Source organism: Pelophylax lessonae (assembly GCF_965119305.1).
Source record: "Pelophylax lessonae genome assembly, chromosome: 4".
Classification (NCBI taxonomy): domain Eukaryota; kingdom Metazoa; phylum Chordata; class Amphibia; order Anura; family Ranidae; genus Pelophylax; species Pelophylax lessonae.
Genome location: NC_138771.1, coordinates 401,089,730 through 401,114,426, shown reverse-complemented (window position 1 = coordinate 401,114,426; position 24,697 = coordinate 401,089,730). Strand labels below are relative to the sequence as shown.

At 49.3% G+C, this 24,697-nt stretch overlaps 1 protein-coding gene across 1 annotated transcript in view; it reads left to right on the top strand.

Moving 5' to 3' along the window:
• Positions 1 to 24,697, top strand: part of PPP2CA (protein phosphatase 2 catalytic subunit alpha) — a 116,151-nt gene that overhangs the window by 53,482 nt on the left and 37,972 nt on the right. Inside the window, exon 3 of the mRNA XM_082254872.1 lies at positions 19,574 to 19,747. Within this exon, the coding sequence (XP_082110998.1) occupies positions 19,574 to 19,747 (174 nt within the window). The remainder of the gene's footprint in view (positions 1 to 19,573; positions 19,748 to 24,697) is intronic.

Here is a 24,697-nt window from a genome sequence, read left to right as displayed (position 1 = left end):
ATGGCAGATGAGTCTACAGTGTCAAGAATGCAGGTGTCTTTTGGCACCCGCAAATCGCGCAGTGTTTCCTTGCCCGAAACGTTTTGTCAATGAACAGTGGAGGCGCATCATGCACATGCTAGTGGTGCCCGAGTGTTTTAAATGCAGTTATCCTTTTGCAGATAAGGTTTCCACTCGGTGGACCGTGCCACCAAAGGTGGATCATCCAGTTTCCAGAGTGAATAAATCTACTGTGGTCCCGGTGGAGGAATCCCAGGCCTTTACGGACCCTGTTGATTGAGTCTGTCCCGACATTTACATGTGTAAGCGGGCTTAATATTGAAACCAATATTTGTGACCACCCTGGTGTTAGACCATCACTGAATGGGTAAAGTTACTTAAAGGGGTCTTTTACGGAACAGCTCTCTGCTGGGTCTGAGCTCATGGATCAAATGGCTCAAGCCCTGCTGTGTGTATATATGTGATGTGTTGCTGGATGCGATCCCCTGGTGGCCAGCGTGTCTGGTTTGGGGATTGCTATTAGACGCATAGTGTGGTTAAAGGGCTGGTCTGTGGACCAGGCTTCCAAAAAGGCTCTTGCTGACCTTCCCTTTACGGAGGAGCGATTGTTTGGATCCTCCCTGGATGAGTTGATCAAAGGCCTTACAGGTGGGAGGAGTACTCTTCTCCCTCAATCCTCTAAGGGCAAGCACCATGTGTTAGATGGGGGCCGCCTTTTACTGCTCATAGGTGGCTTTTTCGTGCCTCCGGGTCGCAGAAAAAAGGAAAGCCATTCAGGTCTTCTGCAGGTTCCAAGAAGACATGGTCAGGTAAACCAAAGACAGGCCAATTCAGATCTGCAGACAAATCCTCATCTGCATGAAGGGGTGCCCTCACCAGATTCTGGGGTGTGGGGACATCTTCTCTTCTCTTTCCTGAACCATGGACTACCTTGTTTCAGGACAAATGGGTTCACGAACTGATCCGGTCAGGGTACAAGATCAAATTCAGGTCTCAACCGTCGGACAGGTTCTTCCTGTCTAATCTGCGCCCATCTCCAGACCGCATTAAGGGATCTACGAGAGGCAGTACAAGATCAGCTGTCAAAGGTGTGATTGTGCTGGTTCCCTCTCAGGAACACTTTCAGGGGTTTTATTCATACCGGTTTACTGTGCCCTGGAAGGAAGGGAAAGTGCATCCAATCCTGGACCTCAAGGCTCTGAACCACTTTATGCAGGCACAGAAGTTTCCGATGGGAGTCCATTCACACAGTAGTGGTGGGAGACTGGCCTCCATAGATATCAAGGCCGCATATCTCCACATCCCTATCTACGCTGGACACCTGCGTTTTCTTTGCTTCGCTATAGGAGAGGAGCATTATCAATTTGCAGCGTTACCCTTTGGTCTCGCCTACGCTCCCAGGGTCTTTACCAAGGTACTGGCCCCAGTGTTGGCATTACTGCGCCAATGGGGGATTTTGGTACTGGGGCACCTGGACGATCTCATCCTATTGTGGGAGGACTCACTCAGCCCTGTTTGGCAACTTGATTACTGTCCGAACACTGCAAGAGTTCGGTTGGAGCATCAGTTTAAAAAATCCACCCTGATACCTTCAATGAGACTGAAGTAACTGGATCTTTCTCCCCCTGGACAAGTTGCAGGGGGCGATCCAGTTGCTGTTGACAATCTGTCCTCTCTGCGGACTTGCAGGCAGGCCTTGGGGTCTGCTGGTATCAACCTTCGAGACGGTTCCGCATGAGACCCTTACAAAGGGAGATTCTTGTAAGGTGGAACAAAGGTCAAATATCCTTGGACACTGATTCGGTTGAGTCGCAACAGTCTGCACTTCTATGGTGGCTTCACTCGTCAGCACTACCCCAAGGCAAGTCCTTCCTTCCGTTGTATTGGACAATGGTAACCACGGACGCCAGCCTGTCAGGCTGGGGAGGAAGACTGGGGAGGCTTTATGCCCAGGGATCCTGGACGGTGGAAGAGTCCAAGCTTCCAATAAATATCTTTGAGCTCAGAAGCCTGAGTCATTGGACAGCTTGTCTGCAAGGTTGTCTGGTCCGGATCCAATCTGACAATGCCACGCCCGTGGCGTACATCATCATGGGGTGCCCTGGCGGCCTGGGAGGTGGCTGAGATCCTGGTTTGGGCGGAGAAGTTTGTTCCAGCTCTCTGCTGTGTACATCCTAGGTGTGGAGAACTGGCAGGCAGATGTTGGATCGGGGGGGGGGGGGGGTGGGTTTTCCCTGCACCAGAGGGGTTTCCCTTCCTTTGTCTGGTGGGGGACACCTGATGTCGACCGGTTTGCCTCTCGACAAGGTTCACAGGTTTGTAGCCAGGTTGAGGGATCCTCTGGCCGATGCCACAGATGCACTGATGCTCCTTGGGGTTAGTATCGGCTGCTCTGTTCCCTCCGCTAAAACTCCTGCTGAAGCTTCTGCGCAGAAGAGGTGGAAAGGATTCTGGTGGCCCCAGGCTGGCCTCGTCGGTCTTGATACGCAGACCTGGTAAGGTTGGTCGCCAGTGCTCCTTGGTGATTTCCTCTCAGGGAAGATCTGCTGTCTCAAGGGCTGATCTTCCATCCCGCTTTAGTCGCTGGCTTTAACGGCGTGGCTGTTGAAAGCCAGGTATTGAAGGATAGAGGTCCTTTAGACTCGGTGATTCCTATGCTTTTAAAGGCCAGGAGGTCTACTTCCAGGAAGATCTGTCATCGTACGTGGAAATCTTATATTTCATGGTGGGAAAGTGCAGCCTCGCTTGTTTTCGGTAGCTAGGGTTTTGACCTTTCGTCAAAAAGGGTTGAACAGTGTTTTGGCTTTGGGCACTATCAAAGGCCAAGTGTCGGCTTTGGCTTTTTTTTTTTTTTTCCCCCCAATGTCCTTTAGCTACGCATGCCCTGATTATCACTTATTCAGGGGGTCCATCATATGGCGCCTCCAGGGCGATCCCCACTGCCTCTGTGGGATCTAAATTTGATATCTGTTCTTCAAAAACTTTTGAGAACATTAGGGAGATTCCTCTGCTTAATCTCGGGTTGCCTTTTTGGTGGCTCACTTCTGCCTGCAGGGTGTCTGTATTGGTGGTGGTGTCCTGCTGTTTACCTTATTTGGTAGTATATCGACCTAATCGGTAGTTTCTCTTACGTCCTCCGACAGTCGCCGCCTCTTCATATTCGTCACATATGGGGTATTAGACTTTGCTCCGAAGGAGTAGCTAGGCAACAGAATATGTTAACAATAAAGCTTTAACATATCCCACCCTCAAGGGGTGGTCCCCTCAGTCAATACCCTCCTACTTCCTGCAACCATATCTCAGTTTTAATGTCTAGCTTGTCAGGAGTGGCTGGCTCTCTCTGTGCTGGGACTTTTTGTCCCAGACTCTTTCTTCTTTTTGATATTTGAGTTTTCTCTCTACCTTTACTTAGCTGTTATTTTTGTCAGCATTAGTTAGTTCTTCGGACGAAGAGGATCATGCGGACTGGGTCTCGGGCTGATCCCCCTGGTCGCAGGTCGTGGGTCAGTGGCTTCCCAGTCTGCCATCGAGCGTTCGGCCAGGTAACGCTCCTGGCACAGTGAACGACCCATCCCTGTTCGGTGCAGGGATGATTGGTGAGGTGGCTACCTCACCGGACGCTGTGCGGTTTCTGAACCGCCATTGTGTGCGTCTTGAATTGCGACTCTCCCTGCCTCATGTGCAGCGGCTTGTTCGCCTGTGCGGGTTCCCCACGCCATGTGAGGTAAGTGTATCTATGTGGGGACCTGTCTGTCTGGGGGGGGTCTCAGTCTGGGACTGTGTAACCTGCCTTTAATCACACTGCTTGTCTCCCTATCTCTCGGCTGCATGCTGTGGGCTGCAAGGGGGGGGGGGAGCTGTATGACACTGAGTATGTCAGGCTGGGCAGTGTGAGGAGCTGTGTGCTGTGGGGCATGTTTTTAATGGCATGTTGGGGCATATACAGCGATCGCTGCGGCGATCTAACATGTATCCATATAATGGGATAATATTGTGTGTGATTTTATGCACTGTGGAGCGGCGATTTCGGCGCCAAACGACGCCATTTTACCGGCGCCCGCTCCGGCCGCATGGTTTACATGCACGGCGGCCATTTTCTTGTAGCCTCCATAGGCTTACATAGAGCGCCCTGGCAGCATCACTTCCTCTCTCCTGGAAGCACCGATCGAGGCAGCAGCAGCAGCGGAGTCTCCTCAGGTTTTATCCTTCTATTCCTGTGTTCCATTGCCTGTATTCAGTCTGTATATTCCCTGTGGGGGTCTCATTGTGCCTGAGTGTGGTGCGGTGGGCTGCGCTTGCCGCGCTTGCTGTAAGGGGGCAGTTAACCCTTGGTTGTCTGGCATACAGGGGCAATGGATTCTCAGGAGGGCAAGTTTCCCACAGTATTGGTGGAAAGCCAGGGGACCGCTGTTTCCCCCCCAGGGGGGGATTTAGCCACTATTGTGGCTGGCCTTGCTGCACAGGTGCAAATGCTGGTGGCTGCTCAATCTACAAAACGGCCCAGAGTTGCTCTGTCCTCTGATTCTGAGGGTGAAGGTGATGGGGCTGTTCTGGCGGGGACCTCCCTATCGGGGTCCCGCTCCTCTCTTGATCTAGTGGGGTCTGAGGTAGAGGCTGAAGTTGAGGGGGTTGATAATTCTCCCCCTGGCTCGCCTGAAGAGCTTGCAATCATGGATGAGTTGATTGCTTCCATTAAGCAGACGCTATGTTTGCAGGACGAGGTGTGTCCCCCAGCTGCCTTGGCGGCTTATGGGACGCAGAGAAAACGCAGGACGCCGCAGGTTTTTCCCTGCAATGCTGATTTTCAGCGCGCTGTTAAGGACCAATGGCGCGATTTGCGCAAGCCTTTTGCGGTACCAAGTAAATTTAAGCTGCGTTATCCTTTCTCGCCTGCCACTGATGAACGGTGGTGTGTGCCTCCGCCAGTGGATCATGCTATTGCGGTTTTGAACAAAGCCACTGCGATCCCTGCAGAGGGATCCCCTGTTTTCCGTGATGCCACGGATAGGAGACTGGAGTCTCTTGCCCGTCATACTTATTCTGTTACGGGTTCTGTGCTTAAGGCTCTGTTTGCTTCTCTCATGGCGGCCCAGGCGATCGCAAGTTGGACGCAGATGCTTAGGCGCGTCCTAGTGGCCGACTCGGCCTCGCCGGCGACCCTGGATATGGTGGATCAGATCCACCAGGGTGTCATGTATCTGTGTGATGCGGACCTGGACCTGATTCCGTTGGCTGCGTGTGTGCACAGCGTGGCGGTGTTGTCTCGCCGCCTGGTTTGGTTGAAATGTTGGTCGGTGGACCAATCTTCACGTAAAACCTTAGCCAATCTGCCTTATGATGGGTCTCGCCTTTTTGGGGAGTCCCTGGATGTGTTGATTAAGGGGATTACCGGGGGTAAGAGCACTCTCTTGCCCCATTTCCCCAAGGCTAAGGGGGCTTCTGGGAAGAAGCATGCTCATTTTCGGCCCCCTCAGGGGTCCTTTCGTGCCTTTCGGCCGCACTACAAGGGCAAACCGTTCAAGGGCCAAGGCTCTCAGAAGAAGCCCTGGTCTGGGAAACAGAAGTCCGGTCAATCCGGACCTGCGGCCCATAACAGTTCGGCCTGAAGGGGCGCCCTCACCCAGTTTTGGGGTGGGGGGACGCTTGCTCGGTTTTCTTCAGCCCTGGTTGGCCGTGTGAGGGACAGATGGGTTCTGGAAATCGTTCGATCTGGTTACAAGATCGAGTTTCTCTCTCGGCCGGAGAGCAGATTTTTTCCCTCAAATCTTCAACTGTCTCCAGAGCGCCTGCGGGATCTGCACCTGGCGGTGCGGGACCTGAGGGCTCAGGGAGTGGTGGTTCCGGTGCCTCATCGGGACAGATTTCGGGGGTTTTATTACAATCTGTTCACCGTGCCCAGGAAGGAGGGCAAGGTTCGTCCGATTCTGGACTTGAAAGCTCTGAACCGCTCTGTGCGGGTTCGCAAGTTCCGCATGGAATCCCTGCGCTCGGTGGTGGCTGCCCTGGTTCCGGGGGAATTCATGGCCTCCATCGATTTGAAGGATGCGTACCTTCACATCCCCATATTCGAGGGTCATCAGAGGTACCTTCGATTTGCCATTGCGGAGGATCACTACCAGTTTGTGGCGTTGCCCTTTGGGCTCGCCTCGGCTCCGCGGGTCTTCACCAAGGTGCTTGCACCGGTTCTGGCATTATTGAGAGCCCAGGGCATTTCTGTCCTGGGGTATCTGGACGACATTCTGGTTCGGTCTGCGACCAGACAGGGTCTGGAGAAGGACCTGTCTGTCACAATGCAAACTCTGCAGGAGTTCGGTTGGACGATAAATGTTCCAAAGTCGACACTGAGTCCGTCGGTTCGTCTCCCCTATCTGGGAATGATACTGGACTCGGTGCAGGCGAAGGTCTTCCTGCCGGAAGACAAACTCAGGACTCTTCAGGAGGAAGTCAGGTCCCTCAGGGACGTTCCACACTCGTCTCTGCGGACGGGTATGAGATGTCTGGGATTGATGGTCTCGACCTTCGAGGCGATTCCTTTCGCGCAGTTTCACACGCGGGGTCTCCAAGCGGAGATCCTGTCCAGGTGGGACGGGCGACCTCAATCTCTGGATCTTCAGATCTCGTTGAGTCATCGCACCAGGGAAAACCTTCTGTGGTGGCTCCAGTCCCCGTTGGTGTCCGGGGGCAAGTCGTTTCGTCCGATCTCGTGGACGATAATCACCACGGACGCCAGCCTGTCGGGCTGGGGTGGTGTTCTGGGCGTTCTGTCCGCCCAGGGGACCTGGTCGGAGGGGGAGTCTTCCCTTCCGATCAACATTCTGGAATTGCGTGCGATAAGGCTCTGTCTTCATCGCTGGACGGACCGGCTGCAGGGCTGCCCGGTTCGGGTGCAGACGGATAATGCCACGGCGGTGGCCTACATCAACCACCAAGGGGGCACCAGGAGTGCCCGAGCGGCTCGAGAAGTGGCCGACATTCTGTCTTGGGCCGAGACTCATGTCCCGGCGATAACGGCGGTTCACATTCCGGGAGTGGAGAACTGGCAGGCGGACTATCTGAGTCGCCAGACCCTGGATCAGGGGGAATGGTCTCTCCACCCGGCTGTCTTCCAGATGTTGTGCGCGAAGTGGGGTCTTCCAGATGTGGACCTGTTCGCGTCTCGCCTCAACTACAAGGTGAAGAGGTTCGTGGCAAGGACGCGCGACCCTCGGGCAGACGCGTCGGACGCGTTAGTGGGCCCGTGGCATCAGTACAGGCTGATGTACGCGTTTCCACCGATTCAGTTGCTGTCCAGGTTCCTTCGCAGGTTGCACTCGGAACGCAGCACGGTGATTCTTGTGGCACCGGACTGGCCTCGCCGGTCCTGGTACGCAGACCTCGTGAATCTGGCGGTCGACGCTCCTTGGCGTCTGCCTCTTCGAGACGATCTACTGTCTCAAGGACCGATTTACCATCCTGCTTTACAGTCGCTGGCTTTGACGGCCTGGCTGTTGAGACCGAGGTCCTGAAGGAGAAGGGTCTCTCTCCAGAGGTCGTTCATACTTTGATCAACGCGAGGAAGTCTTCCTCGGGGAAGGTTTATTACCGTACTTGGAAGGCCTATTTTGCCTGGTGTGAGTCCAGGGGGTTTTCACCCCGCACGTACTCTGTTTCCCGTGTGTTGTCTTTCCTTCAGACGGGTGTCGATCAGCGTTTGGCGCTGGCTACGATTAAGGGTCAGGTGTCGGCGCTGGCCGTTCTGTTTCAACGTCCCGTGGCTTCCAACTCCTTGGTTGGCACTTTTATTCAGGGTGTGCGGCATCTGGTTCCTCCTAGGAGGGATCCTTTGCCCCCTTGGGACTTGAATCTCGTTCTATCTGTGTTACAACGTGCTCCTTTTGAACAGATCAGGGAGATCTCGTTGTCTATGTTGTCCAAAAAGGTCGCCTTTTTGGTGGCGATCACTTCGGCTCGCAGAGTGTCGGAACTGGCGGCTTTGTCCTGCAAGTCTCCGTACCTGGTTGTTCATTTGGATAAGGTGGTCTTGCGACCTAATCCTTCTTTTCTACCGAAACGAGTTTCGGAATTCCATCTTAACGAGGATATTGTTTTGCCTTCGTTGTGCACGAAGCCTAAACATCCGAAGGAGGTGAGATTGCACTCTCTGGATGTTGTTCGGGCGATAAGGGTTTACCTTAAATCGTCTGAGTCTTTTCGTAAGACTGACTCCTTGTTTGTTCTTCCAGAGGGTCCTCGGAAGGGCATGGCGGCTTCCGCCTCTACCATTGCCAAATGGATCAGGCAGACCATTGAACAGGCCTATGCCTTGCAGGGGAAGGTTCCCCCTGTGCCTGTGAAGGCGCACTCTACTAGATCACTGAGTACGTCTTGGGCCTGCCGTCATGGGGCTTCTGTAGCCCAGGTGTGTAAGGCGGCGACTTGGTCGACCGTACACACTTTCACAAAATTCTACAAAGTAGATGTTCAGGCATCGGCGGATGCTTCCTTTGGCCGCAAGGTTCTTAGTGCGGCTGTTCCATAGGGTCCCTTGTTGGGGACTCCTGGCTGTTGGGATAGTTTTTTGTATCCCCTGGTTTTTTTGTCTTTTCCTGGGTTGTTGCTCCTGTTGAGCACTTGTTTTTGCTGTTGCCCAGCTGGTTTCCTTCCTTTGGTAAGGTTCCTTTCTTTGATGTGGAGACTGCGTTGCCTTTCGGCGCGGTCGCGTTTCCCACCCCTCATGTTTGCACTGCTTTGGGACGTCCCCATATGTGACGAATATGAAGAGGCGGCGACTGTCGGAGGACGTAAGAGAAAACGGAATTTTTGTAAAATCTTACCTGTAAAATTCCTTTCTCTGAGTCCTCCGACAGGACTCAGAGAAAGGAATTTTACAGGTAAGATTTTACAAAAATTCCGTTTTCTTCCCAAGGTGGTTTTGGGTTCCCATTGGAATGAAGACATTATGCTGCTTTCACTCTGTCCTAAGCCCAAGCATCCCAAGGAAATTGCCCAAATCACATCCAAAGAATGCAAAGCAATTAGTTTAGCTTGCGGCTACTGAATCTTTCAGGAAACCGGACTCTGTCCTTCCGAAGGACCTCATAAAGGAATGGCTGTGTCTGCTGTGACCGTGGGTCAGGCTTATTCACTAAAGGGTCTACTCGAGCGCTGAGTGCCTCTTGGGCTTTTTGCCATCAGGCGTCAGTGATGCAAGTTTGCAAGACGGCAACTTGGTCATTGGTGCACACGTTCACAAAGTTCGACAAGGTAGATGTGTTGCATCTTCGGATACCTCTTGGCCGGCTGCTGTCTAAACTTTTTTCTCTTTTGAGGTTGTAGGTTTTTTCTCGTTGAGCTCCAGTTGTTCCTGTTTGAGCTCCTTGTTACCTGGTTGGCTACATTTAGCCTTGGAAAATTGCGTTCTTTGTGGGTTTTTTTCCCACCCCCTCATGCAAATACTGCTTTGGAACGTCCCAATGGTCAAGAAGATATGAAGCTGCATCTGTCAATGAACTTCAGAGAAAAGGATTTTACGATAAGTCAAAAATCCAGTTTCTCTATCGTTCATTGACGGGTCGCAGTTCTCTGATCCATATCAGTAGGGTTAAACTGCCCCCTACAGGAGTAGGACACTAGGCAAAAAAAAGGTTCTAGCTACGCCTATGGGCAGTCCCGGAGGGTACACCCTCTCTTCCTGCATAGGATGTCCGTTTTTTAATCTGCCTAGTCAGGAGTAAGGACCTAGTTCTTTGCTGGGATATTTGGTCCTGGCATAAAAGTATTTATGTAGAGTCTTTTCTTTTAGCTAGCTTTTTTTTCTAAAATTTTTTTCTTGTGAGATCTTTAAGCACCTATGTCGGGCTGGGCGACGGGTTGGATATCTAGATCCAGTGGTCACCCCCCCAGTTTGGACAGCGAGCGCATGCAGGCCTTGGCTCCATGCTGGGTCAGCCGTAACATAGTCCCACTGGACGGGCCCTGCGAGTTAAACGTCTCGCCGGGACGCACACGACAGGGTCTAGGCCTATGTCGCAGTGTTCCTACTTGGCTGACAGCCCCCACACTTCGGTGGAGAGGGATCCTGTCAAGAGATGGCGCCCGCCTGTGTTCCTGGTCGATGGGGGGGGGGGGGCACGCCTCAGGTCGGTTCCTCCCAGGGGCAGGATGGTGTAGGTAGGACTGGCGGGATGTCTCCCTGTGGGTTCTGTTGCTGCGTGGGGCCGCCATTTTGCTGTAGCCTCGTCTATTATGGTGCCGGCCATCTTGGTACAAATGGGGGCCATTTTGCGGTGGATTCTCTGCTGAGAATCTAGGTGGGAGTGCCTGGAGGCGGTTTCTGGGGAATGGAGCCCCTCCCTTCACCCTGGGCAGTTTTCATTGCTCACTTCCTTATGGGAAGGTTTGTTGGTTTACACATGTTTTCATGAGATTGCTTTTTAGGACAGTGGGTTCTAGGGGCCTCTGTTGGGAGGTCTGTGGGCGTGCCTGATGTTTCTCCCACCTACCCCTGCCTCATCTGCTGTCTCTGCTTCTCAGCAGCCGCAGACAGGGACCTCCCTGTCGGGTCTGTTACCTCGCACCTGGTCTCCTTGGGTAATGAGCATGGCGTTTCTACCTCCCCTGCCGTGCGTGATGCAGGCGCTGGTGGATGCACTGGTTTTCAGTGCGTGACACACTGCAATTTGGAAGATGTAGCGACAGCACCTGGGGCGCAGGTTGCATCTGGCACACATGCCATCCGGAGCAGCCTGATTTGCTAGCATGCTCATAAAGAATGTGACCGTCTGAGATGTTCCCCTGGGGTATTGAGCGGCTGCTAGACGTTACCCTTTTGCGCAGTCTGGTAATCGGGACTGTACCGCCTAAGATGGACCTACGGTCTCTAGGCTGAATAGGACTACAGTTTTTTCAGTGGAGGTATCCCCGTCCTTTAAGGACCTGGGGGATAGGATGGTGTGGGCTGTGGCCTGCGAGCTGTACTCCCTGGCGGGGTCTGCACTGGGCAAAGTGTTTGCCCTTGCCACAAAGACTCTGCCTGACGGGCAGAGTTCCAATGCCGTGACTAGGTGAGGAGCGAGTGCCTCCTGCCTTGGGAGTTGTTGGACAACTGGCGCGGTGGCTGCAATTTGTTGCGATGCTGCGCTGGGCACAGCTCCCTTGTTGGGTCACCTGTCGGTTTCGGCGGTGGATATCCGATGTATACTTGGCCGGAGTGTTGGTCTGCGGATCATGTTTCTAAACAGGCCTTTGAGGCGGTTAGGTTTGCGCCGTTCAAAACCAGACCTTTGCAAAGGGCGATTCTGATCAAATGGGAACAAGGATCCGCTGTCATTGGACAATCTGAGTCTGTTGAGTCGAGGTTCAAGGGAGTCTCTCCTATGGTGGCTCTGCGTTTGGGGAAAATTATTTATTTTTTCACTGTATTGGACTTTAATCACCATGGATGCCAGTCTGTCCGGATGGGGAGGTGTCCTTGGAGTGTGTTCCCAAGGTGTCTAGACTCGTGAAGGAGTCCAGGTTGCCATCTGCAGCGGCGCCCTGTGCGGATACAATTGGACAATGCTATGGCATTACAATCAAGGGGGCACAAAGTGCCCTGGCAGCCCGGGAAGTGGCCAGCATCTTTGAGGTGTGCAGAACAATGTTCCAGCCCCCTCTGCTGTGCACATTCCGGGGGTGGAGGATCGGCAAGCGGACTATCTCAGTGGACAGATGTTGGATCGTGGAGAATGGACTCTTCACCTGGAGGTGTTTCATCAACGGTCTTCGGCGGGGGACTGCCAATTTGGTCTTGCTGTCTTCCCGTCTCAACGAGAAGGTGCAGAGGTTCATGTCAAGGTTTCAGGATCCTCTGGCCGACGCTGCAGATGCTCTGGTGGCCCCTTGGGGTCAGTATCGACTGATTTGCGCCTTTCCTCCAATTAAACTTCTGTTGAGACTGCTATGCAGAATTGAGGTAGAAGAAATTCCAGTCCTGGCACCTCCAGACTGGCCTCTCTGGTCCTGGTACGCACGCCTGGTAAGGCTGGTAGCAGACGTCCCTTGGAAACTTCCTCTCGGGGAAGATCTTCTGTCTCCGGGACCAATCTTCCATCCTGCTTTAGTTGCTGGCTTTTACGGCGTGGCTATTGAAAGCCAGGTACTGAAAGACAGAGGGCTGTCTAAGTCGGTGATTCCTATGCTGCTGAAGGCTAGGAAATCTTCTAGGAAGGATTGAGTATGGAAGGCGTACATTACTTGGTGTCCCTGCTCCCTTTGTGACCTGCCTGTTGGAGTTTCCACAATTGGGTGTAGATCAACATTTTGCTGTGGGCACCATCAAGGGCCAGATTTCCGCCTTGGCTATTTTTTCCCCAAAGGCTATTAACTGCGAAGTCCTTGGTTCACACTTTTGTGCAGGGAGTTTGCCATCTGGCTCCTACAGTGGGATCTCAATTTGGTTCTGTCGGTGCTTCAAAGGCCTCCTTTTGAAAATAGTCGCGATATTCCTCTGCTCACTGTCGCAGCAGGTGGCTTTCTTAGTAGCTATTGGGTGCTGACGGTCACCTTGCTTGGTGATTCATAGGGTCAAAGTGGTGTTACGACCCTGTCAGGCGTTCCTTCCTAAGGTTGTCTCGGTTTCATTTGAATGAGGATGTTGGGCTACTGTCCTTATGTCCTAAGCCTAAACATCCTAAGGAAATTGCCTTACATTCCTTAGATGTGGTAAGAGCGATTCAGGTTTACCTGGCAGTGACTGAATTACAATTTTTTGTTCTTACGGATGGACCTCGTAAGTGGCAGGCTGTGTCTGTGACAATTTCCAAGTGGATCAGGCAGACGGTGGTGCAGGCCTACTTCATTAAGGGTCAGGATCCTCATTTCCCTGTTAGTGCATTCTACAAGGGCGCTTAGTGCCTCCTGGGCCTTCCGTCAACAGGCGTCGGTGGTTCAGGTGTGCAAGGCGGCTACTTATCTATACACACATTCACAAAATTTTATAAAGTGGGTGTACTTGCATCTTTGGATGCAGCGTTTGGCCTCAAAGTTTTGCTGGCTGCGGAGGCTTCCGCTTCTTGAGGGTGATTTTTTTTTTTTTTCTGGTGAGGAGCTACAGTTATCCCTAATTGAGCTCCTGTTACCTGGTTGGCTAGATTTTGGCCTTGTTGGGAATTCTGCGTTTGCTGTGTTTTTCCGACCCCCTCGTTGCATTGCATTGCTTTGGTACATCCCAATGGTCTGAAGTCTTGAAGCTGTGTAAGTGAACGAAAGAACTTTTTTTTTTTTTTTTTTTTCTCTTACCGTAAAATCCTTTTCACTGAGGTTCACGGACAGGCACAGCACCCGCCCCTCTTTTGGGGTTGAGTGATTTATTCTGACACCACTTGTTACAAAGTCCTACAGCAGGAAATGATAGTCAGGGGTGTAGCCAAAAAGGTTTCCACCTAGTCCTACTCCTAAAGAGCAAGAGCATAAGCCCAATGGTCTGAAGACTTGAAGCTGTCAGTGAACCTCAGGATTTTACGGTAAGGCAAAAATCCAGTTTTGTCACCAGAATTAGTTTCATGGCTGCTGAACAAACATTCAATACATATTCTTTTTTAGCCTAGCACAAAAACATATGGGGCAATTCAGATTTGCTCAAGAATGCATGGCAGCTTGTCAGCTGTTGGGAGCATTCTTATTCTGCAAAAATCCCAAAGCCCAATAGAATTTTCTTTAAGATGGGTATGAATTGCCTGCACTGTTGAAATAGCTATGGGCTTCTTTGGCTTCTTTGATTTTTCAGCAGAAACGGTTTTGATGTGTCCTAGTAGGCAGTTTACACTGTTCATTGTGGTATTAACCACTTGACGACCGCCTACTGCAGATTTACTGTGGCAGACGACCGCTCCTGGGCAAAGACGTAGTACTATGTCACTCACTCCCGCCGCTCTAGGGCACGCCCCCGCTGATGGTCTGGGTTCAGAACCGATCACAGCACCAAGCACAGGCAGATTTAACCCCTCGATCACCCCCCCCCCCCCCAAGTTGACCCCTACACCCCCTGTCACATTGCACACTGTTTACAGTATTTAGCAGTTCTCTTTATTTCTGTATTAGTGTGCCTAGTGACATCATTTAGCGCTAGCGACCGTTACTTTTAGGCTTGGGATACCCGCCACCCCCCAATAAAGATGTAACCCCCTCATCACCTCCAGTAAACGCCGTAAACGCCCCCCCCCCATTCACATTGCACACTATACTACAGGTATTATAGTGGTTTTCTGTATTGGTGTGATTGTGACTTGAGTTAGCGCTAGCGAGTTAGTTTCTGTCCCAAGTAGTTTTAGGGTCCCCACCACCCCCCATAAATATTTAACCCCCTGCACCCCCTGTCACATTGCACACTATAGACAGTATATGGCATTTGTTTATATTTCTGTAATTTTTTTTCTGATCACTATTGGTGTCACAGGTGACATTAGCGTCAGTCTAGGACAGCGCAGATCCCTGGCGCATAGTTAGAAATATTAGTTAACCCCTTAATTACCAGTAAAACATACACCTCCATTACTAGTATAGTATCTGAACGGATCAATATCTTTGATCTGATCAGAACTATACTAGCGTCCCCAATAGTTAAGGGTTCCCAGCGTTAGCAGGATCAGTCACGACACCTGCCAGCACCTGCGTTTTTAGCCCCTCGGCCCAGCCCACCTCACCCAGGCAAGTGCAGTGATCAATAGATTACTGTCCCTTCCAAAAAACACAACTGCTGAGTTAGTCAGGCCTGATCCCTGCTAGCACTAGCTGTTTTTTGGTAGCGGTTGAAATAGTCCTTGACAACCAGGTGCTTTTTTACCTGTGAGTCACACTTTTACCTGTTAAGTTGTTAAAATGTCCAAACCGTGGTAACAGTAGTGAAGAAGCCTACAGCATACTGACCATGTCAGATGAGAGCGATAGGGAAGCCTCATTGGTAGAATCGGGGTCTGTATATATGCCTGTGGACAGCAATGGCTCCGACGACTGAGGGATCCCTGTTAAGGTCAGGTGTACCCGACCCCGTTCTGGAGTTGCTGAGGTGCAGGAATTGTGGGATGCTCATATGGAGCCAGTACTAGTGCCGCTCACACTTCTGTCTGAACTGGCAAGCACCAGCGGCCTAGTACACCCTGGACCTAGACATACCAGTAGTGCTGTATCACTTGGAGTGGCGCGTCCCATAAGTGCAGTTGAATCTGGTGCGGTGGCTAGCACGAGTAGTGGCCCGCAGCCACCGCAAATTTGAAGACAGGCCCGTACAGCCCATAATACCCTCCCTGATGCACTGGCATATCCGAATTTTCAGCCCACTGATTCTACAGCTCCTGTACTACCCACCCCCCATTCACTGCTCAACCTGGAATTTGCATGGAAACAGACAATTTTACTCCCCTTAATTTTTTTGAGCTGTTTTTCATGGGAGATCTTTTCAGATCTATTGTAGACCAAAGCAATTTATATGCTGGTCAATTCATCGCCGCCAACCCAAATTCGTCCCTTGCCAGGCCATTCAGCTGGAAACCTATAACTGTTTCCAAGTTTAAAACTTTTCTGGGCCTTTCCTTCAACATGGGCATAACCAACAGCAATGAGTTGCGGTTATATTGGTCCACTAACCCAATTCACCATATGCGCGTGTTCTCTGCTTCCATGTCCAGGGCCCTGGGCGAGATACGAGCAAATTCTGCGGTTCATGCACTTCGAGGACGACGGAGTTCATTGTCGTTGGAGACCTTGGATATGACCGGCTCCACAAAATTAGGCCCCTCGTAAACCACTTCAATCAGCGGTTTGCAGCCTTGTTTACCCCCCAACAAGTTGTCTGTGTTGAGGAGTCCCTGATTAAGTTTACTGGCTGCCTTGCTATCAAGCAGTATCTCCCCAGCAAGCGCGCCAGATACGGGGTCAAGCTGTGTGACAGGGCCACAGACTCTACAGTTTCCGTGTCTACGAGGATAAAGAGAGCACTGTGGAGCCCCCCCCCCCCCCCCAACTGCCCAGACTACATAGGGAGCAGCGGCAAGATAGTCTGGGACTTGGTGTCACCCTAATGCGGAAAGGGGTACCATTTGTACGTGGGCCACTTTTTAGTCACCTGCTTGAATTTCAAATTGGCGCATGTGGCACCGTGCGACCTAATCACCGGGGCTTCCCCCAATGGCTTGTAGATTCCTGTCTTTGTCGGGGGAAGAGCCTGCTTGAAAAAGGACAAATTGCTTGCAGGGAAGGATACACTTGTTTTCATTCTATCCTCCCTTCATGCAGACACGACAGTCCAAATTCATACAGCAACTGGGGTTTTGGAGAAAGACGCTCTGTGTCCATGAATAGAACCTTTAATATGGGAGGGGTGGACCTCAACGACCAGCTTTTATCGCCGTACTTGCCCGTATAGCCAGACTCTGATACAAAAGTGTCTGTTTATTCCAATTGACTTTGCTGAATGCCTTTGTGCTATACAAAGCGTCAGGACGAACTGGATCCTTCCTAGAGATCCAGGAAGAATACATCAGTGCCTACCTGTATCCAGGAGGTGCTCCTGCCCCACTTCCCCTACCAGATGCAGTGAGCCAGCTGCATGAGGCATTTTCCACATGTCCTCCCGAGTACCCCTACCCAAAGATGTCGTGTCTGTAGCAGGTGTGGATTTAGGCGTGACACCCACATTTGTCCCTTCTGTCCTGACCAACCTGGTCTCTACATCGGGGAATGTTTCCAACGCTACCACACACTAGTGGAGTGTTAGCATAGGGTACAGCACGGCACAGTCTAGGGCCCACTAACACAGGGTCTCGAAAGATGTTCGATGGCTATCGACATTTTTTTGAAACCCCAAGCTGGAATGTTGCAGTTGAAGAATAAAAGTGAAAAAAAAAATTACAAGTTTACAAAAAAATGTAAAATAAACAAGCCAAAAATAGTTGGGCGTTTTTCTGTTTTTACTCTGCTCTTCTACTTCTACTCTTCCTACTTTGCTTTTACTGTACTTTGTTACTGTTTTTCATTGGTAACCATTTTTACTTTTCAGGTACCAATTTAATTCTATTGTTAACCAGTTTGCCTTGCAGGGCACTCATCAGCTGCTACGCTGATTTTATATTTTCTGACACAAACAGCGTTTGCGCTCAGCATATTTGGAAATCTCTGGCAGCGCAGTTAAAAAAAATAGGTATACATGGAATTTGTCATGTTTGCCCATCATTAGAAAATGGGTTTGGATGTTTTGGGCGGCTAATGATGGGTGTACTACACATTTTCTGGCAGGGATTTGTTAGGTTCTCTTTTTTTTTTTTTTTTGTTCAGCCCACAGGCTGCATGAAGAAAAAAAAACCTACACTATATGCCAAACAAGGACCAGCAATGTACTGGTACGTTGCTGGATATTGAGTGTTTATACCAGGATGATGCCTGCAGATTTAGTCGTCTTGGTATTGTTTTTACAGCCAGCGGTCGGCTTGCATGTAAAAGCGATCCTAGCAGATAATTAGCTGCTAGACTGCTTTTTACAAGCAGTGGGAGGGGACTCCCCGCCGCCTTCCGTGGTTTTTCTCGGGCTCTCCTGTCCCACAGTTTAACCCGAGAGTGCAGCCAGTGATTCAATTGTCTAGAGCTGATGGAGACGAGAATTGTATCGCCGCGAATGCCAGGTTGAGGGCAGTAATTCTTGCAGAAGACCTCCAAGTCCAAAGTGTAGGCTTTACAAATGTACGTAGTTTGTTGCCGCTGCACACGGGCGTGCGCAATTAAAGCATGTCATGTCTGGTATCTATGTACTCGGCATAAGATTATCTTTTAAATTTTACCAAACAATTAGGAATTGTAGTATATGTGCATAAAATTAAAGTATGGTTTTCGCAGAAATTGCATTTAGAAAATCTGTGCGCAAATACCGTGTGGCAAAAAAATTTGCAACATCCACCATTTTGTTCTGTAGGGCCTCTGATTTAAAAAAAAAAAAAAAAAAAAAAAAATATATATATATAATATAATATGTTTGTAGGTTCAAAGTAATTATCTAGTAAAACCAATCGCCTACTTCAGGTTTTCTAAGGGCGTAAATTGTTTTCACACCTCACTACCGATAAGTTTTGAAGGCCCTGAAATGCCAAGATAGACAACCCCCCCCCCCCCCCCATATGACCACTTTCAAAAAGTAGACACCCCAGAGTATTTGCTAAGATGCATGGTGAGTATTTTGCAGCTCATTTATTTTGGAAAATTAAGAAAATAAAAATGCATTTTTCCTTTTTTGAAAATTGAAGAAAGAAAAAAAAAAAACTTTGCGACAAATTGAGATCTGCAAAACACTCAGCATGCCTCTCTGCAAAAGCTTAGGGTGTCTACTTTCCGGGTCATTTTTGGGGGGGGTTTGTGCTGTCTTGGCGTTTCATGGCCTCAACTGTGATAGGTAGTGAAGAGTGAAATCAACAATTTAAGCCCTTGGAAAGCCTGAAGGTGGTGATTGGTTTTTGGGGTCCTGTACGCGGCTAGACTGCCAAAAAGTCTCGCATGGGATATCGCCATACTCAGGAGAAGCAGCAGAATGTATTTTGGGGTGTCATTTCACATATACCCATGGCATGTGTACTGCCCTGCCATTTTAGGCAGTCAAAGTAAAAGCTGCATAAATTCCAGTATTTACACCATAGTTTGTAGACGCTATAACTTTTAGGCAAACCAATAAAAATGTTTTATTGAGATTTTTTGTCAGACATGTAGCTAAATAAGTTTTGGCCAAAATATGACAAATTGAGTATATTGGATATTTTTTAAAAGACAAAATATAAAATGTAATTTTTTTTTTCTCAATTTTCACTTTTTTTAATATCGCAAACAAAAGCAGAGGATCAAATGCCACCAAAAGAAAGCTCTGTGGGGAAAAAAAGGACATGCATTTTGTTTGGGTAGTGGTACAGCATTGCATGACTGCAATTGTCAGTTAAGTCACACAGTGCCAAGTTGAAAAAAGTGGCCTGGTCATTAAAGAGGTTGTACACCGAGAAAAAAAAAAATTTCTCTTCTTTACATCCTGAAAGAGAAACCCATAATGAGCTAGTATGCATCGCATACTAGCTCATTATGAAATACTTACCTTAGAACGAGCCCCCGCCGTGCCGTCCGCTTACCTGTATGACGGGCGACATGTATAGTCGCCCGTCTTCCGGGATCGCGGCATCCGGCCATCTGATTGGCCGGAGCCGCGGTGACGTCACTCCCGCGCACGCGCGCGGGAGCCGACGGTCACGGCACAGGGCTCTGAAGGAACGGCACGATCTGCCGTTCCTTCAGAGCGCATGCGCCAGTGACGTCACTGGCTGCATTAAAGGTAAATATCTCCTAAACGGTGCATGTTTAGGAGATATTTACAGTACCTATAGGTAAGCCTTAATATAGGCTTACCTATAGGTACAACTTCCTGAGGAGGGTTTACTTCCTCTTTAAGCAGCAAAATCCTCCGGGGCTAAAGTGGTTAAGGAACGGCAGCAGCGTTTCTTCAGACTAAAACAGAACTTTCACTAATATCTGTTGGTAAAGGTTACATCGCCTTTTGCCTGTATCATATTGAAATGTTTTGTTCTTACCTTTCCAGGTTCGCTACCGTGAACGTATTACAATTCTAAGGGGGAATCATGAAAGTAGGCAAATTACACAAGTATATGGTTTCTATGATGAATGTTTAAGGAAATATGGAAATGCAAATGTATGGAAATACTTCACAGACCTATTTGATTACCTTCCGTTAACTGCCTTAGTGGATGGTCAGGTATGGATATAAATTAAATTACCACAATATTGCGATGTCCTTTTGAACTCAAATAACCGGTTTAGTTTACTTGACCTTTTTTTTTAAACTTGAATTCTATGGATGTTTTTGCATAGTTAAATGAAGACCTGAAAGTGGACAACCTCCTTTTAGTTATTTTTATGAAAACAAAACGTAAAACCTAGATAATTCTAGCAGTTTGTATTAAGAATGCATAAGCATAGGTTCTTTAATGAAAACACAAATCTGTAGATCCAGATGTTCAGACAACTGAATTTAAGTTTTTTTCTTTAAGTTAATTTCCCAAGTCTTTCAGGACAGCACCTGACGGGAGCGCTGCTCCACCCAATTTCCCAGGAAACACTGCAATCACACTTTAAAGCCCGGCCCCTTGCACCATGGCCTCGGTTGTAGTTTCTTCCGCCATGGTGAAAGCGCTGCAGGGAACCGGGAGAAATGTCCCTCCTGTAAAAGCACGCTTAGGGACGCTTGGACCAAGCCTTTATATAAGGCCTGCTTAGCGGTTTTAGTCAGGGAGGAGATGTCCTCTGCGACTTCTTCTGCACAACCTAGTGAGCTTCTTTTTAGAAGGAGTTGGCATATACTTTTCAGTGTTTCCACTCCTTGGATAAACTTCGGGCAGCACAAACTAGTGGTAAATCCACCAGCTAGTCCACATCCCTCCACTTCCGCTCCTAGAGACAGTGGTTCAGAGGAGTGGGGGGGGGTGAGTGGTTCCTCAGGATCAGACGAAGAGGAAGATAAGGGGTGTATTCCTCACATTACAAACTATCCCTGGAGGAGTTCGACCTCTTAACCCATTCATTCTACCCTAGACATCAAAGAAGATAAAGCAGTTCTCATAAGATATATCGGGGTATGAATGAGGTTAAGTACTGTTTATTCTCGGTTCACAGGGTACTGTCAGAGATTGTGAAAAGGGAATTGAGAGGGCTTTTTTTTTTTTTTTTGGTCCTTTTAAAAAGGAGGTTCCCTTTTGATGAGGATAATCATGTTTGGAACAAAAGGCCCAACCTCGATGCAGCTTTCTCCCAGGTTTCTCGGAATACGAATTTGGCGTTCGAGGACATGGGTGTTCTAAAGGACACCATCGTTGATAGCTGATTCCCTGTTTAAAGAAGGCCTGGGACTCTACTCCAACCCTTAAGCCAGCAGGGGCTTCAATGGTATTAGCCAGGAATTTGGATAATTGGCAGGAGCAGTCGAAGGGGCGTAACGATGCAGGAACCTCTCATAAAGATCTGCTGGATACTTTCCCAATCTTGCATAAAGCGGGGGAATACATGGTAGATGCATCGGCAGAATCTGTAAGATTGTCCGCAAGGTCTTTGACTTTAGTAAACTCAGCACGTAGAGCTTTGTGGGTCAAGACTTGGTCGGGATTCAGCCTCTACGGTGAAGCTATGTGGTTTTCCTTTTGAAGGGGATCTGATATTTGACCCTGATCTTGAGGCAGTTTTTAGACAGAATGGCGGACAAGAAAAAGGCCTTTATAGCCAAAAAAGGGAACGCCACAGGTTTAAGTTTTCATCCTTTTTTCACCAGGCCCAGGATGCTAAAAGGAGCAGGATACAAGAGACCCATGGAGGTCTCAGAGGTAGAGGTGAAACAGGGTTCCGTTCCGACTTCCCAATCAATCCCCCAAGGTTTGTTTTCCAACCATGGGAGGAAGATTTCAGGCCTTTTTTTCCACAGTGGGAAAACAGTGACTTCCAGTCGGTTTGTCCTCCCAGGTGATCTCCCAGGTCTACAGACTGGAATTCTCAAAAATCCCAACAAGTCCTTTTTACGGCACGCAGGTTTCCAGAGATCAAGAGTAATCTCTGACAATGACTGCCCTCAAAGAGCTTCGGGAGCAGGAGGTTCTCATTCCTGTTCCCCAGGAGGAGTTAGGACTGGGGTTCTATTTGCACGTATTCCTAGTCAGGAAACATTTGGAAAAATGTAGTTAAATTTTGAATCTAAAGATACTGAACAGATTCATTCGGGACAAGACGTTCCGAATGGATACAATTTTTTTCAGTGAGGAGGCTTCTGTCTGCAGTGTGCTTCCTAGCATCTATAGACCTGAAGGATGCTTGCCTACATGTCCCCATAGCACCAGCTTCACAAGTTGTTGAGGTTGGCCGTGGGGGGTGGGGGGGGGGAGATTTGCACCTCCCAATTCAGAGCCCTGCCATTTGGGCTAATTTTCCTCCAAGGATCTTCACAAAAATTATGGCGGAAGCTTTGGCACCTCTCGGGTTGGAGGGAGTGTCGATTGTGCCGTATCTGGACGATCTGTTATTTGCCAGCACAAAAGAGCTTTTGTGGAGGTATCTGAGGACAGAGCCACCTGGAAAGGCTGCGCTGGCTCCTAAACAGAGGTCAAACCTGGTCCCTTCCCAGGTGATCAGATTTTTGGGTTACACCAACTCGGTTCAGGAAAAAAATTTCTCCCGGATGAGAAGATAGTAAAGATCCAGAATGTGGTGAAGGTCCAGACAAACTCGCCAGTTTCAATTTCAGGCTGCAATGTCAACCTTAGGCCTTCTCATGGCCTCAATCCCTGCGGTCCAATGGGCCCGCCTCCATTCATGGTGTCTCCAGCAGTCAATTCTGCAGAATTGGCACTGAGCAATCACTCGAGAAACAGATCTTAGTCCCTTTCGGGGTCAAGAGAAAGTTATGGCGGTGGCTAGAGTCTACAAATCTGAGCAGGGGTCTGTTCTGGGCTTTTCCGGCCATGAAGAGATTAACGAGTGCAAGCTCCTGGGGTTGGGGGGCTCATTTCGATGGCCAGTTTGCGCAGGGGTCATGGATGAGCAGGGAAGCCAAGAGAACCTCCAATTGGAGGGAGCTGAGGGCTTATCCCCTTAGGGCTGTTGACATTTGGAATGGTGATCCAGGGGCATCACATTCAGATATTCGACAATTGCAGTGGCCTACGTTTCAAAACAAGGAGCAGGATTCTGCTGTCCTTAGCGCTACATATCCTGTCTTGGACAGAGATCAATTTGGCTTCTTTGACAGCTCTACACCTCAAGGGAAGCTTAAAACGAATGCAGACTTCCTAAGCAGGAGGCGGGTGATCCAATCAGTGTGGTGTCTGAATGCGGAGATCTTCCAGATGTTAGTGGACAGATGGGGAAAGCCGCCGATGGGCCTGGTGGCCCCCTCTCGCTTAAGAACTTGGTTCTCGACCCTACTCAATTTAGCGGCAGAACCACATTGGTTGCTGCCCCTTCGAGAGGAACAGCTGAGCCACGACCCCCTATTTCATCCCAATATAGGTCAGCTCAAACTAGCAGCCTGGCTGAGGAGCAGACCCTGAAAAGGAAGGATTTATCGGACGGTTTAGTTTCTACTCTGCTACAAAGCAGGAATAAAGTCTCTAGAGCAATTTATTTAAAGGTTTGGAAGTGCTTCAACTTCTGGTGCACCTCAAAAAATTTTGGTCCCACGGAAGGGGTTTTTGTCGAATTTCTCCATGAGGGAGTAGAGAAGGGGTTAGCAGTCAGTACCTTGAAAGTCCAGGTAGCTGCTTTATCTGTTTCTGGAGAGACCTTTATCTCAGGAACCTTTTTAATCATTAGATTTTTTTCTCAGGGCTTTGGCCAGGGCCAGACCCATATCATTTAAAGTTTTTCCCAAGTGGGATTTGTCTGGTTCTTCAAGTGCTGACTAAAGCCCCGTACACACGCACAGATCGTCGTCATACAAACGTCGGCGGACGAAAGATCTGCCGATTGTACGCGTGTTAGTATGGTGCCTCCGACAGCTGTCTGCACACAATCCGCGGACAAGAGTCTTTCTTGCAAACATGAAAATTTTTGTCTGCAGACACCAGAACGGACGATTGTTCGCCTGTCAGTACAGAAATCAGCCGACAGACCGCAGATTTGCAAGACTGGGCATGCTCAGAAAATAAAAAACACAGGGAAAGTTGACCATTACATGACATCACTTCTGCAGTCAGCTGAAGTCTGCGGACAAAATTCTTGTGCTGTCTTTGCACTTTTCAACAGACACCGACATCCCGGGGAGAAAAGACGAACATTTGTATGACGACGATCTGTGTGTGTGTGTACGGGGCTTTAGAAACCTTTCGATCCTCCAGAAGAGGCTAGGATTAGAGATTGGGCGTTAAAAGTAAGCCTGTTGGTTGCAGTCATTTCGGCTAGGAGGGTCAGTGAGCGGCAGGCTTTGTCTATTGAGCCTTTCTTGTCGGTGTTCCCAGACCGGATGGTTCTGAGAACAGACCTGGGTTTCTTGCCAAAGGCCTTCTCGTTTTTTTTTTTTTTTTTTTTCTTTTTTTTTTTTTTTTTCTCTTCATCGATCCCAGGAGATAATTTTGCCCATTGTCCATCTCCACCGGGTTCTAAGGATAGAGATTTTTAGTTTAGAAGTTGGAGGGGTTTTAATTTATTTAGAGATCACAAAAGCATTTAGAAAATCAAACTCTGTACTATTTTCAGGGTCGCGTAAAGGTTTAGGGGCTTCCAAAAATACTATAGCCATGTGGCTTCGGTTAGCCATTAGAGAATCTTGTATAGCTTCAGGAGTTGATCCTCCCATAGGTGTTGTGGCCTATTCCATATAGCTTCTGGAGTTGATCCTCCCATAGGTGTTGTGGCCTATTCAACCAGGGCGATATAAACTTCCTGGGCGGAAATGGAAGGTGCTTCTCAAGAGCAAATCTGAAAAGCGGCTTGAGTTTTTTCACTTTCACTCGTCATTACAGGATGAATTTGCTGTCGGCAACGGAGCAATCCTTTGTCAGGAAGGTCCTGCAGGCGATGGTCTCACCCTAGGGTAAGTACTCGCTTATCTCCAGGTGCTGTCCTGAAAGACGATTTGGGAAAACCTTAGACTTACCGGTAACGGTGTTTCTAGGAGTCTTTCAGGCCAGCACCTATTACCCTACCTTGATTGTAATTACTGTGGTTT